Source organism: Pleurodeles waltl, chromosome 5 (assembly GCF_031143425.1).
Source record: "Pleurodeles waltl isolate 20211129_DDA chromosome 5, aPleWal1.hap1.20221129, whole genome shotgun sequence".
In the NCBI taxonomy this organism is placed as follows: Eukaryota; Metazoa; Chordata; class Amphibia; order Caudata; family Salamandridae; genus Pleurodeles; species Pleurodeles waltl.
Window position 1 is genome coordinate 1,729,906,943 of NC_090444.1, and position 18,471 is coordinate 1,729,925,413.

At 40.8% G+C, this 18,471-nt stretch overlaps 1 protein-coding gene across 4 annotated transcripts in view; it reads right to left on the reverse strand.

Annotated features, from left to right (window-relative positions):
* Window positions 1–14,286: 14,286 nt before the first annotated feature.
* Window positions 14,287–18,471, reverse strand: part of MMUT (methylmalonyl-CoA mutase) — a 197,334-nt gene continuing 193,149 nt past the window's right edge. For all 4 annotated transcript variants that reach the window (XM_069236109.1, XM_069236112.1, XM_069236111.1 and 1 more), the window contains exon 13: window positions 14,287–14,686. In XM_069236109.1, coding sequence (XP_069092210.1) covers window positions 14,558–14,686 — 129 coding nt within the window. In that variant the 3' untranslated portion in view covers window positions 14,287–14,557. The remainder of the gene's footprint in view (window positions 14,687–18,471) is intronic.

Consider the following 18,471-nt stretch of genomic DNA (forward strand, 5'->3'; position numbering starts at 1 on the left):
AATCCATAAACATGGATAGTACCATTTGAAAACCGTTGATCTGTACTAATACTCGTGGAGGTGGGCTGTGAGGTATTATGAGTGCATAACTGCTTCGCAGCACCGGAATAAAGCCCAAACAAAAGGTCTTTGCTTTATAGGAGATAAAAAGTCCTTGCTTCTCCAAAAATGTGGAATAAAACTGCGATGATATCCTAAACCAGATGATATACATCTAGTTCATGTTCAGGTGAACATACTTGATTTGATTTTCTGTCTAGATATATTCATGATTTCATAAGCCATCACGTGTTGCATCAGTGCCCTCAGGTAATGAACTTAATAGACATCTGTATAATGCTTTGTACATTCCAATATATACATACTGATGTCAGTTTTGCAATGATATTTCCTGTGACCCAGAGATTTCCCACACACTATACAGAACAGAAATGTGTGCAGCAAAAAGTAACTAGAGGAAGTAAGTTTATTAATTTGTGCATTAAAAGAAAGACTGGAATCAAAAATTGTTCCAAGATTCCTGACGAGGATCTGAGGCCACCAAGATTGGTCTCAAAGTTGTGTCCTTAATGAACAGGAGGACCTCGGTTTTATCGGAGTTCAACATAAGACAGTTGTTACTCATCCATTCTGTGAATGCCCCCATACAGTTGCTAAAAGCGGTGGGCAGCCTCGTCCACATCTTTCGAGTTGAACACCACAATTTGAGTATAATCAGCATAGGCCACCAAGGCTAGACCATAAGAACTAATCAGCCTTGTCGATGGAGCCACATACATATTAAGGAGTGTAGGGCTCAATGATGAGCCCTAGGGAACACCACACAGCAATGAGAAAGATTTGGATACAATGTTCCCCAGGGCTGTTGGCTGTCTATCTGACAGAAATGATTGAAATAGATCAGAGCCGGGCCTCTAATTCTGATTTCTACCAAGTGTTCCAGCATAATCACATGGTTTGTGGTGTCGAAGGCTGCAATAGATCCAGCAGGGAAACCTAGCAGACCTACACATTTATGAAAACTAGACACCGAGCATTCCCCCAAAGCCTTCTGATAAAAATGATACCCCACTTTTGTGGTTGGGTCTAGTGCATGCAACAGAACAAATTAAACCAAGACCAATGGGGCTCGCTTTCTTGGACTCCTATTGATGGTAGTTGGATATGTTCCGGTCAGGGACACTAGCCAAGCCACAGAAGTGGGGCAGCATTTTCTATTGTGACAAGTAAGGAAATGCTGGGTGGTAGGAACTTTGTGGATTTGTTTCTGATTCAAGAAGAATATTGCACAGAAATGCAAGGAAAATTTGTGATTTCAGTCAAAATTTGAGGTCTGCAGGTCACAGTGGGTAAGAAAACTTCATGTGATCCACAAAAGGTGCACCACCCTGTACTCCACTGGGTGTCTAGTTTTTAGAAATGCCTGGGGTTGGTAGGGTTTCCTGGGTGGCTGCTGACCTCGGGGCCAAAAACTATAGTGACCCCCTTTTGTTGATGTTATCACATAGTGTCTTGAACACTGTGCTTTTGCGGGCATTATGCCCACCCACACAGGTGAAGGAGCTATTTTATAAGGAGATATGTGTGAACTCTGGCTTGCAGGAAGTTTGAGGCTCCCAGCAGATTCCAATACTTTGAGGGATCCACGTGAGTCACCCTGGAGTTCCCCTCTTGTCTAGTTTATGAAAATATGTAGTTGGTAGATTTTTCCTAGGGACAATGTACACTCTGACATTGAAACAAAGAAACAACAAATATTACTGCACAACCATCTATTCCTCACATTCACACACATACTGGTTGGATGTGCCACGAGGGTGAGTGAAAGTTTCAAAATGTGAATTTTATTAACAAGAGATTTCACAAAAATGAAATACACTGTTAATAACTGAAAGTTCAAAAAACTGAGCCCCTGAGCTGTAAAGCCTCAACAAGGCATTCACATACATTTCATGCGTGACACATACAAAACCATTCATACAACCAGCAGCAGGCCCAGCACCTTACAACACTCACAACAACAGACAGCTCCTTTCAAGAGCCCATCACTTAATCCGCCCACAGTACAGACAGCAATAACCAGGACTGGCAGATGATGGTGTGTGTGGACTAGCCTTTGGCAGGCAATACGACTGTGTAGTAACCAGCAGCAAGTCACTATACACACAATGCCAGCCAAATGCCAGGTCACATACCACCAGCTAAGCACCAGTCCATTCACACTGCCAGCAAGTGCCAGTCCACGCACACAGCCAGCCAAGCACCAGTCGATACACTTCGTTATACCAATTGCCTGTCCACGCACACTGCCAGCCAAGCACCAGTCCCATGCACAGTTAGGCAAGTGTCCTCCACGCACACTGCCAGTCAAGCACCAGTCCATGCACAATGCCAGCCAGGCACCAGTTCACACACACTGCAAGCCAGGTCCCAGGCCACACACGCCGCTAGCCAGGTGCCAAGGCCACACACGCCGCTAGCCAGGTGCCAGGCCACACAAACCGACATCACATTTGTTTTTACAACAAACAAAAAAAAAAGTTGAAGAAGATAAAAAAAATCAACGATGGCTAGAAATAGGTCTAATAAATACATCAAACTACTGCCAACCGTGAAAAAAAATATAAAATGACACAGACCAGTCAGTTCTCTTTTATGTTCACGGTTGCTCCCAATACTTCAGTTGCATGTGGTACAATTTAAAACATGCAGACACGCAAAGCCCAGGATTTGAAGGAAACTCTGGGCAGTACATACAACTCTACTTTCGCACACCTCTTCAGACACAAATGTACAGCCAACTTCATGTACCAAATTTATGACCTACAAACAGCAGTGTAAGGCTCCAACCTCTGATCTACTCTATCTACACCACCCATGTGCCTACTGTAGTCTAAAAAGTACACAGGTTTCCAGACGTCAGCAACTTGACCCCAAGCAGTCACAGGTGAAGTACTTTCATTATGAATGGTTGTCAACATGTGGAAATCTTTCCTGTCTGAAAATGTCTCCGCTAGAGCAGATTGTGCCACATGCAATAGTGTCCACTTTGGACGATTCCTTCAACAATTGCACACTAGTGTAGAAGTTGTCTCGGTATAAATGTTGACCATTGTTAAAAAGTCCTCTACCAAGTTCCCACACAATGTACTCACTTACCAACAAAAGTGGATGGACAACCAGGGAAGGTCAATACAAGAATACCTACCAGTGTACATCCTGAAAGTATAGACAAATCCAGTACCACTCTCAGAAAGCACATACATCTTAATTCCATAATGTGCCCTTTTGCTAAGAATGTACTGCCTAAAAACCAAACAGCCCTTAAATGGGACCAAAGACTCATACACCGCTATTTCCTTCCCTGGAACATAGATCACTGAAAAGCAATCTACAAAATTATCAAGAACAGGCCAAATCTTGAAGAGACCGTCACAATCAGGGTGATACTGTGGCAAAGCTGAAGTATTGTCAACAAAATGCAGCATTCAAAGCAGAGGCAAATTCCAATCACGACTCATGGTTGCAGGAAATATACCATCAAGGAACTAAGAAGACAGATGGCTTTCTTATAAAGTCCATCAAACAAATGACACCCAAGAACTTCAACACATACAAATTTGTGGGAGTGCACCGGCTAGCTCTAGAGTGGGGCTTATGTCTGGCACTGTTGCCCCTGAAAAACTGTTCAGCATACAAATTAGTTTGGTCATCACTCTCACACAAAAATACATTATACACAAACAACTGAAAGAAATGTATAGGCATAAAGTTTTCAGCATTGCCTGTACAACCTGGGACACCAGTAAGGGCAGGCTGCACCTTGTTTGGAGCAAACCAGAGTTCAGCAGTTCCAATGGAAAGCCTTTCAGGCCCAGGCTGCAATCCAGATTCCTCTTGCTGCACTACTGGCACATCAGTGTCCCTCTCTAAAAGAGGGACTTCCTCCGCACAGAGAACGGTTTCATCATCAGATGAATCCTCTCAGAGAGAAAATTCACTGCCAGAATCTTTGATTTCCTCCACTGCCTCAGATGCAGAGTCAGTCTTCGAACCATGATCAGAGAAAGATCTGAAAAGAAAACCAACAACCTTCTGAGCGAAGTGGTCAACCTATGGTTAGCCATAATCCTTACTACTAAAAGTAACACAAAAAATAAGCCAACAATACCAATACTGTTTAAAATAAATAATAAACAAACAGTGGCTTCATCAAACAGAAAGTAAAACTACTGTCATGTAGTTATTTGGAAGTAATTTCAATCCATACAAAGCACACAAAGACCTACATATTCAAATAAAATACCACTGACTTGCGAGAGACAGCAAGGCTGAGGATCAACTGCACCTACTCTGCACAGGCACAGCAAGGACCATAAAAGCCCGACTGGAAAGGAAAAAAACAAAAAAAAAATACACACATAACAAGGAAGTGAAGAACATGTACAAATCCATAAGTTACTCTGAAAGACAATCACACAAAAAACTAAAGATTCAAACATTAGTACAGCAGTTAAAAAAGTATACAAACAGGCCAAGAATAAACAGATGAAAAGATTACAAAATGAGTTGCTTGCCCGCCACAAGCTACAGATCTGCCAAAGCAGCTCCCGCAAACAGGATTTACCAACAAGACAAAGGAAATGATTAGCTCTACAATAAAAAGAAATGAAAATTAAGGCTTAAATAAAAATGATAACATATAGAAAGAAGGTGTGACAAAGACAAAAAAAGACACCTGATGGAAATAAACCTTACCCCAGAAGAAGAGCCACACCATATGCATAACCTCATTCCCAGGTGACTGAATTGTCATCACCGACCCTGAGGCCCAACTGCTCAAAAAAGACAAAAAATCAACCCTTAAAACATAATGTCTGGAGTGTAGTGGCCTTTGGGTTGGATTATTAAAGAAAAAAAACAAAAAAAGGCTCCCAAAAGGGGTGGGTCCCCTTCACAAAATTATTCTCTGGTGTCTAGTGGGCGCCCGCCACCCCATCAAAGGGCACACTATCCTAAAAACGGACGATGTGCCCTCCAGAGAAGGGGGGGGTGGAAATACAAAAAAACTTTATTCCCCAAGGAGAGCAAACCTTTCCCAAGGGGTTCCTCCCTGCAATTTCATTATGTAAAATCCCTCGCATTTAGTGAGTTTTGACCCTGGGGGGGGCAGATCAACCAAATAAAAGCGCAAACTAACCCCACGGGAGGGCCGAAACACAAATATAAAATATACCCTCAAGGGAGTGACCCTGGCCCAAGGGGTCACTCCCCTCAATTACATTCAGTAAAAATCCCTGTTGTCTAGTGGGTTTCACAGGAAGGGCCAAACTAGCCCCCCGTGGAAAGAAACACAGAAGAAATATTTTGCTGCCCAGGTGGAGCAACCCTTGCCCAAGGGATCGCTCCCTGCAATTTTATGTAGTAAAATCCCTTGGGCTTAAAACAACCCAAGGCTGTTCTTATACCCTTGTGTAATCGACAAAAGCACCACCTTAAGCCTAATGAGCTAAAGGTGCTAAGATCCCGACTTTCAGGCGCTAGATTTTGGCAGGAAAAAAAACATTGGAAATACCCAAGGTTGTTTTGTATTTTTTGCGCACCATGTTGATAATTTGTGCTGTGCTGTGAGCGTTTTGTATTGCATAGGTGAGTGTGTGACCGTTTAAGTGTCTGTTATCTAAGACTATTTTATATGAACTATCCGGTTTGGCAACAAGGTATAGTGGATTATTCATTGCAGAGACACAGGCCTGAATTACTCCCTGGTACTCAAGTTGTGTGAGAATCTCTCTCACTGGAGTTTTAGCCTCGTGCTTAATAGGATTAAGAATATCCCATCAGTCTCCGCACAGCCTAAAGTGACTAATTATGTACCTCCTGTGAATCTGGTGAGTCCTTAGGCAGGGTGGTCTGGTCTTCTAAGACTCAGCAGGGCTTTTACTGCCGTTCTCAGCCCTCCATGCCTCCCACAACTGCAGAGTTTACATTGCAAATACGTTGGCTCCTGTAACACATCTTTCAAGCCTCCCTAGGAGGTTGTGCAACCAGACAGGAAAACAAAAACAAAAGGAACAAAGCAATGTACATTACAGAATCATTATTTTAAGGCCCCGGCACACGCTGCTCCACATGCAGTGCACTTCTTTCCAAGTTTATTCAACTTCTTGAATAACAACAGTGTGTGAAGTGACTCAAGCAGCAGAACACATCCAAATTGCATTTATATGGGCTTTACTTACATTTCTGAAGATTGAAAGTAGTACAATCCTGTTACCATTAGTTTAAACATGGTTGACACATCTCTGAATTGTAAACCGAGTCTGCCCATGTCTGTCAATTTCTATGGTTTAAACATGGCTGACACATCTCTAAATTGTAAACCGAGTCTGCCCGTGTCTGTCAGTTTCAACGCTAGGTGGACTCGTGAGCTGCTGGGATTTGGAGTCTGCACTTATTAACAAATCTAGAACTGTAGGCCTCTCTGCGCACGATGTAGGCCTATCTGCGCAGTTTAAAGAGTAACTGCTTTTTTGCCCAGTCTGCATTGTCTGGTGGCTGTTTTGACTACCAAAAAGTCAATGTCCCCGAAGGCCTTTGCTGCTGGGTTCCTGCACAGATCTGTACAAGGTAAGTCTTGCAAGATCTTCCCAAAACATTGTGACCTTTGTGAACTTTGTTTGATCTTTTCTTACATAAGTCTCTAAAATAAACAGAAATCGTGCAGTCTTACATTTTTAAATTACGTTACGATACCCAACCTGGTCTAATCAATGGTCGAAGTGGGCGGGACCTGAGGGGCCCAATGTGCCCATACTTTTTTCAATTTAAGAAAGGTCCCCTACTTTTTTTAATGAAAATAATACCTGACACAGAATGATTAATACCTAGATTTGAAAAGTTTCAATTGAAGTGAAAGGCAGTGAGTCTCCTGTGCTGTGAAACCAAGGGAGGGGCAGACAACTAAACCAGCCTTCCTGCCAGGGTATCTGCTTGCCTGAAAGAAATGTAAATGTGCCCAACTGGTTAATCTACAAATGTAAAGCTGGTATTGTCTTTAATTGATGGAATAACTTGAGGCTCATTGATAACAGAGATTTATTATTTTTAAGTGGTTTTGCAAGGAAGTTACTACATGAGCTGTGAATGTGTGCTTTTAAAGAACAGTTATAAAAATTGCACTGTGTGTACTCTGGGTATTACTAAAATCTATATTTTGGAAGCCCTTTTTATCTTAAACCTTTTTGCTCATTTTATAGCTGTCTATCATCTAGTATGTATAATGCATGAATAGAATATTGACTTTCATATTCACAGTGCTTTATGTCACAGACTGAGACCTCGTAGCACCAATCATATACAAGTCTCTAGTCTCTGCTGCACCAACTAGGGTTCAGTTCCGTGGCTGTTTGATTACAGACACAGACCTCTGCAGTGCAATGACCAATAGAGGTTTCATAATGTAGATAATTAATTTCCCACTGATTTACTTAACTTGTATTTATTTTAAATGCAATTTGGGCATCGTTTTATATGTAGTTACCTGAAGGTGAATGACCAAAACAAAGTTTCAGTATATTTGTTAGGTTTTCTGTAGCAGCTTGCAAGCGCGGCTTTTCAGACGTGTTGGTATGTATCCGGGCTTTTAACAACGCCTACTTCACGCCCATCACTGCCACTCGTTCATGTGCTTGCACTTCAAAAATCCTTTTGATGACACTGGTAAATGGTTTATGTTTGTCCCTCCTTGGGGAGGTTTTTTTACCACCTTGTCCATCGCCCCTGTTACATGTCTAATTGCACTTTTGCCGATAAGTTTGACTGTGAGTGAAATTCTTTTTCCTTTTGTGTCTCTCCTTTGCGATGATGCTCATGGTGGCCATGGAGCTGTGAATCGGCTTGCTTATCTGAATCTGTTTCACCTTTAATTTTCAGTTTGTGTGGCAAGAAAAGTCCGGTTAGGAGTTTACAACGCCTATAGCTCTAACTCAAGCAAATGCGAGACCCATTGCATTGCAAATGCTTGTTTTAAATTGTGGTTTATGTTGAGGGGTTTTGGCCTTTTTTATAACATAAGCTGCTGAGCAACGTTGTAAGTCCTTCTTCAGCTTTGTACAGTCACTTCGTGTTTAAGACCGTCCCACTCTCTCAATCCGTTTGTCTGAGTGTTTCCTGGAAGGAACGAGAAGAACGTGTATCAGTATATTGGTATCTATCATCAGTTTTTAAAGTTTCTCTATTTCGGAGATTATATCTTCTCTCAGAGGTGTCTGGTTGTGGAGATTCTCCTCGCTGACTTCTAGCTTTATTGTGTCCTAGCGTTTTTTAGAACCCTCTTGTGCTTATTTAATACCTTCCTTAGGGACTGGTACCCTGTCCTATACTAGTATATGTTTCAGAAATAATCTTTGGCAGCTCAAACTCCTGTTCCTATTGAGGAACCTCTCTGAGCCGTTGGTGTATGGCCAATGCTGCTGCTTTCCGTTTAAGGTTACTTAAAATAATTGAGGACACTGTCAAAATTGTGCATCAGTTTCATCCCCAAATCCAGGCCAGGGGCGACCCGTGTTCATCTTGAATTTGTTATAACACTTCTGGTAAATTGGAAAGTGTCGGGGTACCATACATGATAGTGTAGATTGCAGCAAAAATTGAATCCCAAATGTTACAGTCCTCTATTGAGGGGACCATGCCAAACGGCAAGCACATGGAGAGAATTCTGTGTTTGTCTTAGGGTCCTGTATGGGGGAACAATGCTTCCAGCTGATTTGTTTTTTGAGCAGCCCAGAACTGATTCTCCTCCCCTTCTGTGAACAACCTACATTATTGGGTGGACTGTTTGTGTATTAATTTCCAGAATGGCCAATTGATGAGCAGCTGGAGCAGCCCTTGCTAGGGTGGTGTTCAAAGTCTGCATCACAAATTGTGTTACTCGTCAATATATTGCTACTAGCTCATTGTAAAGTGTACGTATGTCAGCTACTTGCATAGCATGCACATTGGGATGAGGTGTGTATGTGCTAAGTGTTGACCACGTTGGTCCATCACTCCGAGAAGGGCCTAATCTTGCGGGTTGTATTACATGTGGAAGGGAGCCATTGAACAGGTTTTGATGTTCTTGATAAGAGAGAGATATCTCTAAGTATTGGTAAGCTTGGTAGTGATGTGGTACATATGCTATTCTGGATGCATGAAATGTTTCTGTATTTGCATCTGTTTCAGGAAAGTTGACCCAGGAGTAAAATATTTCTGTCCTATATGCGTTGTAGGCTTCCACGGCGAATGTGACATCCCTGCCTTCTTCTGTTAAACCATGGGCTAAAAGAAACTGCATGAGCGGATGTCTACAGTTATCCCTCATATTTATAGCATTTGCCACTTTTGAGAATACTTGTTAGGGTTGTACACCAACGGGGGGAAAAATCCTTTTATGGTTCAAGCTTGAACAACCTAATCCTAGATAGGTACTCCCGATGAAGCTGAAGAGGATTGTCACTAAAACCACAGATGTCTCCGTGTGATGGTACTTAGGGTGCCATCAGTGTGTGTGAGACAGAGATATTCAGGAGACTTGTAAAATTAGTGCTTGCACCATCATTGGTGGCGTCATGTCATAAGGACTCCCGCTTAGCAACAAGACTGCTGATTTTGGGGACGGCAGCACTTCTGCTTGCAGGCGACTTCAGTCACTTCTGCACCAGTTGGCAGCTGTCAGCCCAACCCTCCCGGTTCTCTAGCAGAACCTCACCCAAACAGTAAAGGTGATTTGTGGCAGCCTTGCGCATGGAACGCTGGAGACATCTCAGGGAAATCATGGTGAAACAAGACTTACCCTTTTCTCTTCCCCTACAAGTCTCTTACACATATAGGCTAGAAGAGAGATGCAGGACAGTTTTTAATACATTTATTGAAAAGACTGCAATCTACGATAAAATGCATGAGCTGCAATGATTAGGATAATGAAGGATAACAAAATCAGTATTCTGGAAATTAGAGATGTAAATATAAACAACCCCTACATATTGTCATGACACGAGTATACATTTCCTACCTAAAAGCTTAACCTCTAGCACCTGAACGAGAGCATGGTGATGTAAGCCAAATCTGTCTGTACAGTGTCCATTAAAAGTGCACCCCACCCGTTACCTTGGTACAAGGTCAGGCTGCCAGTCTCCAGATCAGGATCCGTGGTGACATAAAGGCTGAGGTCAGCCTAAAACCGACATGTTGAAAACATATGTGAGGCACTCACACCAAAATAAACACACTATTTGAAAGAAAACGAAATTGGGTAGTGAATGTCATGATCAACGGAGTACCAGAGAGTGCATTTGCAATACTACATGAATATGATGTATCCAATTGAGGAATTCTCATCACGTTATGGAGTACAGAGTTTTTTTATGAATCAAATTACAAAGACTGGAGTATACATCAAGAACTGCATATTGATCTATCCTTTGGACTGCAAACAACAATTTGGAGTATATATAATGTTCATGACATTCACTACCCTACTTTGTTTTCTTTCAAATAGTGTGTTTATTTTGGTATGAGTGCCTCACGTATGTTTTTTGTTCTGTTATTGTTTACTTTGTAAACTTGTTAGGGGATTGGGTGTTGTCCCCTGTGAGTGCATCTTCTTCATATGCTGTGCCCTACACAATCCTTGAGCGCCTTTGTGTTTTCCCCTACAGTCACACCCCATATTGTTCTCATAAAACTGACATGTAGCATGGATGGAAACTCTGGCTGGAACCCCCTCTAATGCCCTTTGTCCTACAAGATGTTTTTATAGGGGACAAGTTTATGTTCATGCACAAAAGCCTGATGCGAATATGTACCTAAGCGCTGGACTGTTTACACAGTCTAGGGGCTGACAGTATAAAAAATTATTCTGTGTGCCTCGCATTCCATTCTTGTGAATCGGAGGAACGGAACATGATGCAAAGTATGTCATCCATAGCACTGATAATGACGCATTCACAGAATAGTGGCTGATAATGAAGTAAAAAACATTGTCACTAAAAGAAGCAGAAATAAAATGAATACAGGGATACGGAGCATAATATGTAGGTAAAAGGGCACAGGCACAAGCCTAAGCTAAGCTATCACTGTGCCCAAGCGACTAACTAAAATGGACCCATGAGTAACAGCAATACTACATGAGATTGATCCTAAGGCATTATCTTAGCAGATTATATTTATCTCCCAGATGATGACCTCAACAAACATCTAGTGGCACACGCTCTCATCACCAGACGACTGGATTAGGGCAACACTCTATATGCAGGCACCTCCACCGAACTCATGCAAAGACTCCAGTTGATCCAGAATGTAGCCGCCAGACTGATCCTCCACCTACCCAAGAGAGCCCACATCATCCATCACCTGAAAGACCTCCTCTGGCTCCTGGTCCAAAAGAGATGCCAACTCAAGCTCCTGACCCAGGCCACCATCAAATGCCCTCTGCAGATATCACTCCTAATTTCCAACAAACCACTACAATGTGTGTACCTGGACCACTGTGGTCCCTTACAACCTGATAGTGCATAAAAGTAAATTTTAGTTGCTGCTGATTCTTGTTCTCGATTACCGTGGGTATGGCCACAACCGTCGGCTGACACTCTGTCTAATACTAAAGATTTGCTTGTCTTTATTGTTACATATGCAGTTGCAGCATTCCACTCAGACTAGGGCCCTGACATTCCCTCTAAGGCATTCAGGGACACCATGGGGAGGATGTGTATTCAACTCCAATATTCTCCCAAGGGAAACAGCTTTGGGAGAGGAAGAACTAAGACTTAAAGCAGTCCTTAACAGCAAGAATGTTAGGATCAGGCCGTGGTTGGCTTCATCACCTTTATGGGGTCAAGAAAGCACTAAATAATCTGCCCAAAAGGTCCTTGGTAGGTCGCACCCCATATGAGGTCCTTTTTAGGATACCTATGTATGTCCCTAATCTTGATGGGTCTGGCGCGGTGGCAGCAGACACACCATTTGACATAAATGAATGTGTCACTGTTTTACAGGAGCTGCAACAATTTTGTGATAATAATTAATCTGCCTGTGCCTCCACATTGAGAATAAGGGATTTGCCAACAAAAGTACGGGATCTGGTGTGTGAAAAGGAATTTGGCCCATCCTACAGAGGACCGGTTCCCGTCCTGGAAAAACACTGCACAAGAACGGGCATCATACTACCGACTGCCTTGTTCCGGAGAGAACAGATTTGTTTCCATTGACAATGTCAAATTGCACCATGTGGATGATCCTGCACAGTCGACCCAGAGGTCCTCCGGGGTTTACCTGTTCCCCTCTCACTACCTGACATGATATACCTCTACAAGCAGTAACGTTTCTTCCAGCACTGATGCTACAATTGCCTCTTCGAGCATGGGGAGGGCGGAGAATGAGCTTCTGCTGATTCCTGTCTGAGATGTGGAACGTTACTACTCCAATTCGACACAGACATATGACATTGTCTACTATGAACCACCACAACTGGGTCCATCCACCAGCTTTGCACCTTATCCTGTCTTTGCACAGACTGCTTCTGGTTATTTAATCGACATTGACAACTTATCTTTTGACTCCTCTGCTTCTACAACTGAGACTGTATCAAAGACACATAAGCTGTATATGTGGCTGAAAAACAATTATTTAATTTATTCATGGCACTATACGTGGATACTATTGACATTGCTTGCCTTTCTGCTTTGGATTGGTTTTATTATTGTCTTCTTCCTTTTGATAAATGATCATTATCTTACTAAACAATCTGCTGTTGAGCCGGTGAATGAGGTTTTGACACCTTACCTATCTTCCCATAAGGTCCGAAGAGACTTGTCCCTTGTGAAAATTCCAGCAGTTTCGATTCCTGATGGGATTGTGTGTAATAAAGTACCATTTAACATATATGGACCTACTGAGTCATTCGAATTCCACACATGTTTATTACACCTGGGATTGTTTCTGATGACTTGGATGTTAAAACAGTTGATTCTATACTTTCTGAGATTGAATATTATACTGTATTTGAAAGTGAAGACATGGATATGAACACAGCGAATTATGGGAAAAATGTTCTGTTATCACCACTATGGACATTACTTTCTGCACCGAGCTAGTACCTCAAGATTAGTTTATAATTACACACAGTGGGAACACTGTTCGACACCACTTGTGGGGAGTCTCAAAACATAAGCAGAGAATTATGCGCATTTTATTGGGCATGACACTAGAAATGCTGAGTCATACTATTTCAAATTGCCGCTTTCCAGAATGAGGAAAATATTGCTATTGACACAAAATTGATCTATTCAGTATCCTTTGTTTCTGGCAGACAAGGATCAAAATCCAAATGAAACCATCTGACCACATCTTCAGTCTTGAGGACCGGCCTGGAAGCCAACCTAGGTTACACACCAGTTCTTCTTGTTTCTTGACTATACACCTTAGTAAAATGTATACACACTATAGTATACATAAAAGTGTAAGATTTTATGTAATGAACTGTTATTCTCTACCAATGAATTTTAGAACTGGTCTATGTTAACACTTTGCTGGCTGCCTAAAAAGTATTGTACTGTCTTGATACCAGAGCACAACTGATTGACACAACTCTTTTCATAAAGAAATTCAAGTTAAAGAACCAAAATAAAGAAGTAGTCCAACATCACATCATAAGAACATCAAACCTGACTTTGAAGCTGGTTCACAACAGTCAGCAAAAACACAAGCTTTGGATGGCTTGCATTTTGAGTTCTGACTAAATTATTTTAAATAATTATTATTTTATGTATAGCATGCACATCAGATAAAGCAGTCATTGTGTCATGATTAGGTGCTCATTTAAATAATACATCATGCACTGCAATGCACGCTCTCAATGGGAAGCGGAATGGTACATCTAACGGCCAATTGCATGAGGTGGGAAATACCTACTTCTCTAGGAGCTGCCAAATGCCACTGCATGTGTATTTTAAAGAATTGGTAACAATAGGTCCTGGAGGCACGAGTGCTGTGAAGCCAGACTTCAAACTGAGCAGTGAGTGAGCAGTGAACGTTAAGTTCTCGGGCAATAGCCCGAGCACGAACACATTTGAATTTTAAAATAACTTTTTGGAATAATTCCCTGACCAGCCACAATGCTGTAGCAGTCTCATTAGGAGATATACAAGATACAATTACGGTTGTAAAATTGTCATATAGTCGAAATTATGCTACTTAACATTAAAAGACTGAGGAATTGTGTTTGCTGACAATAAATACACAAAACAAAAGTAAATTACAAATATTTACATTTTATTTAAGGAACTTAATATTCATTTAGAAAATGTTGTCACAATGTTTAATTACATTAATACACAAGTATAAAATTCTCTCAGTCTCAGACTACCAAGTTAAAGAACACTTATCTCTCCAGAAGCACATACACATTACTCATTACTTGCATGCGGATCGTTATAGAGGATTTTCTTTGTCCAATCATAAGCCTGGTGACACATTGTTCATATATCAGTGAAATATTGAGAGATGTTTCATTAACTTAACGCTACACTGATTGTTGTTTTTTATCCAGCCATTTTTCAATATCATCGATTACTTGGACAGCTGCTTTTGGAATACGTGTTCCTGGGCCAAATATACTTGAGACACCAGAGGAAAAAAGAAAATCATAGTCCTGATAAAAACAAAATAGAAAGATCATTGTTATTTCAGTGTGTATGAATCGTTAGTAGACCTGCAAATCAACAGCATATTGATTCAACATGAGACTACAGATGGTACTTACAACACACATTGACCAAAACCAATAGTTCTGGCTCTTTTTACGTTAAAATGTGTCTGTATTTGTAGTTGTATGCTAGGGTAAATGCAAGGATGACTCAATGGTTGGATTTATGAGCAGGTACATGGATGAATATGAGACACTACACACATAATCTAAAGGTAAATGCTTTATTCTTTTAAGCCAGTAATCAAGAAGGACATCATAACTACCTTACAGAGTAAATAACAGAACACTAAACACAAACTCAAATACACAGTAAGTGTGCACTGGCTGTAGAGAGAAATAGACTTGTAAACCGAAGTTAAAAAGGATGTGTTAACAATGCAATATTATTCTTATAGAAGACAAAACTTACTTATGTACTCTACCAAATATTAGGCAAAAGGCAGATTTTGAATACAAATATTTATTTTTTAAAGTAAGCAAAAAACAAAAATAGCAAATCTTGCTGGATGAAAATACGAGATGACAGAAAAGGCTACTAAATACTCAGTGTAGGAAAGTAGATTATTGTGTGGGGTGGGAGGTGTCCATCTCAAAGGATGAGGCCCCCACCTGCTAGATGTAACACAAATTTAATTAAATAAACCTGCGATCAAACCCGGGTAAAATGACACAAGGTAGTCAGGCTTAAATTAAAGGCAATGTGTAAAGTACACACTGTGCATAGGTAGTAGGAATAAAATCACATAAAATATTATATAAAACAATTTTTTTTTTTTTACATAAAGAGAAAAATATTATGAGCAAAATAAGACCACAACAACAAAAATACAATAAGACAAACTGAGACATGAATGTTTCAAGATTTAAGTGATAATAGTGCCAAAAAGCAGACTGCACCAATATTTGTCTATTCAAGCGGTAGTCAGGGACCTATACGTGGTTTGAGGCTGAGTGCACTTGTGCCATTGTCAGATACATCAAGTGGACTTGTCGCACTGAAAATCTGGAAGTCTGAGTTTCAAAGAGACTTTGCCATTTTTTTCTTAAAGTAAAGTTTGTCTCCCTGCTAAACAAATCTGAAATGAAAGCTACTTGCGTGGAACAGCCAGTCAGGTACCTGCCAGGGGTTGGCCTCGCTAACGCTGTTGAGTTTTTGAGGTTTTTGTTTGAAAAAGGTTCTTAGTCCCAAATCTGAAAAGGGGACTTATTATTTTTTTTGCCAGAGATGCTGGAGCCTTTCAGGGAAGTTAATCTGAAATTCACTCTGATGTTTGAAACTGGAGCAACAGTTTTAAAAAGTTTCCAAACATTTTCCTTGTACCCAAGAAACCAGTGGAGTATACGTTTCAGCCCCCTAAGATCTCAGGGAAGTCCTTAAAGACCCTCAGGGTGCCGGGCAGAGGCCATCAGCAGAGGCTAGACCAGTCGATGTCCCAGTTGCCACATCAACTTGAAATTCTAAGGAAAAGGCCTCTTGCAGTTTTTTGTGTCTCTGTAGGCACACAGGAGGTCAGCCAACTGACACTCAGGGCCAACTTTATTGCCATCGCTACAAAACAGAACAGGTCCATTCCTTCAGGGCTCCTCAAAGGTCATGGAGAGCATCCTATGACTAAAGTAATTCTATGCGTACAAACAATATGACATCAATACAAATTTATTACATCGTGTATTTCATTAGACGTGTTATTCCAGACATAAGGTGTATATTTCTTTAAACAAGTTATTCTAGACATAAAGTAAAGCAATTACATGAAGATGCCCCTGACCACCAGATTGTATTCCCACACTGGATTTTGGGTGCTACCGACTTGAATTTCCTTGTCCTGATGATGACCCAATTTTGATTTGTTTCTGCAACTGGGTCGAAACGTTGACATATCTTTGAGTGTGGAATATAGAAATATAAAGAACTTTTATGCGTCTTCAGAGCTTCCTGAACTGACGGAGCCACTAGAAGTCCATCATATTCCTAAAGCCACCCTTTGTACATACTGTGTATATATCAGCTTCACTTCTTTGCACTTTTTTTCACCTTCACTGCTTTGACTAGGAGCACCTATTCAGACAAATGCAAACTTTATGTCTAGAATAACATGTCAAAAGAAATATACACCTTATGTCTGGAATAACATGTTTAATGAAATACACAATGTAATAAATTTGTATTGATGTCATATTGTTTGTACACATAGAATTACTTTAGTCATAGGATTACAGCGGAAATCTAGTTACTTCCCCCTTGCATTGACCATTATTCTATTTGCAGTTACTTCCCTGGTCATAAGGGTTAGAGGGTATTTGCCTCATTGTTTGTTATGCACTTACTAAAAGTGGCATTTCTAAAATAGTAATATTAAATCCAACTTCACCAGTCAGCAGTATTTTATATTACCATTCTGCCCATAGTAAATATGACCTTGTTATTTCTTTCAGATCACAATCTACCACTCAAACAGTATATGAGGGTAGCCCTAATGTTAGCCTATGAAAGGAGCAGGCCTCACAGCAGTGTAAAACGGATTTAGGAGTTTTACACTACCAGGACATATAAACTACACAGGTACATGTCCTGCCTTTTCCCTACACAGCACCCTGTCCTATGGGTTTCCTAGGGCCTACCTTATGGGTGATATATGTAGAAAAAGGGGTGTTTAAGGCTTGGCAAGTACTTTTAAATGCCAAGTCGAATCGGCAGTGAAACTTCACACACAGGCCTTGCAATGGCCTGCCTGAGACATGGTTAGGCTACGTATGTGGGTGGCACAATCAGTGCTGTAGGCCCACTAGTAGAATTTAATCAACAGACCCTGGGCACATGTAGTGCACTTTCACTAGGGACTTTACTAAATTAAATAAGCCAATTGGATATAAGCCAATGTCACCATGTTTTAAGGGAAAGACCAAATGCACTTTAGCACTGGTTAGCAATGGTAAAGTGCGCAGAGTCCTAAAACCAGCAGAAACAGTGCCAAAAAGTTGAGGGAGGCAGGCAAAAAGTTGAGGGTGACCACCCTAAGGCTTTCAGGTCTAACATGTATTAATAAATTACTAAGACTATAGTGCCGCATGAACAGTGAGAACAGCTAATTTTAGCTTGGAGCAAAGTACTCTGAGTAATGCAAAGCAGAGAGTATGTAATGAAGCCTAAAAGTTACACAGGTTTGTTAAAAAATATCTAAAAAGTCTATTAAAGGAAAATCAGTCACTACTCATTACACAAAAAAATTTAACTTAGATGAATGAATGGTATTAGGAGAAGTGGGAAGTGAAGGTTTTATGCATAAAGGGATGCATAGTTGGAAGCGACCTCGATACAGGCAATTATGCATAAAGGGATGCAGAAGTATAAGTGACCTCAATACAATTTACTGCTATCGCATCTATGTTCATAGGCCGTTTCAGCCTCAGTTTGCCTGAGAAGAAGCAGAAGGGTTGACAACTATTTGAGAAAGGAGAAAAGGACAAAAGAGAGGTAAATAATCTCCTTTTTAGCAACATGCCAAAAGTGTCTTACAGACAAAAATGTTTATCTGCACAACTGACACTAAGCAGAGGAAATTAAATTCATTTGTCGTAAAGTAGATTTTTGTAAAGTGCTAATGCAAAAGAGATATTCATAGTTATGTTAACACACAACACCTTGCAGGAAGTCCAACTTTGCATCGGAAATAGCCTGAACTCCAAACTAATATAAAACATGTAGTAGCTAATTACTTAGTGAACGG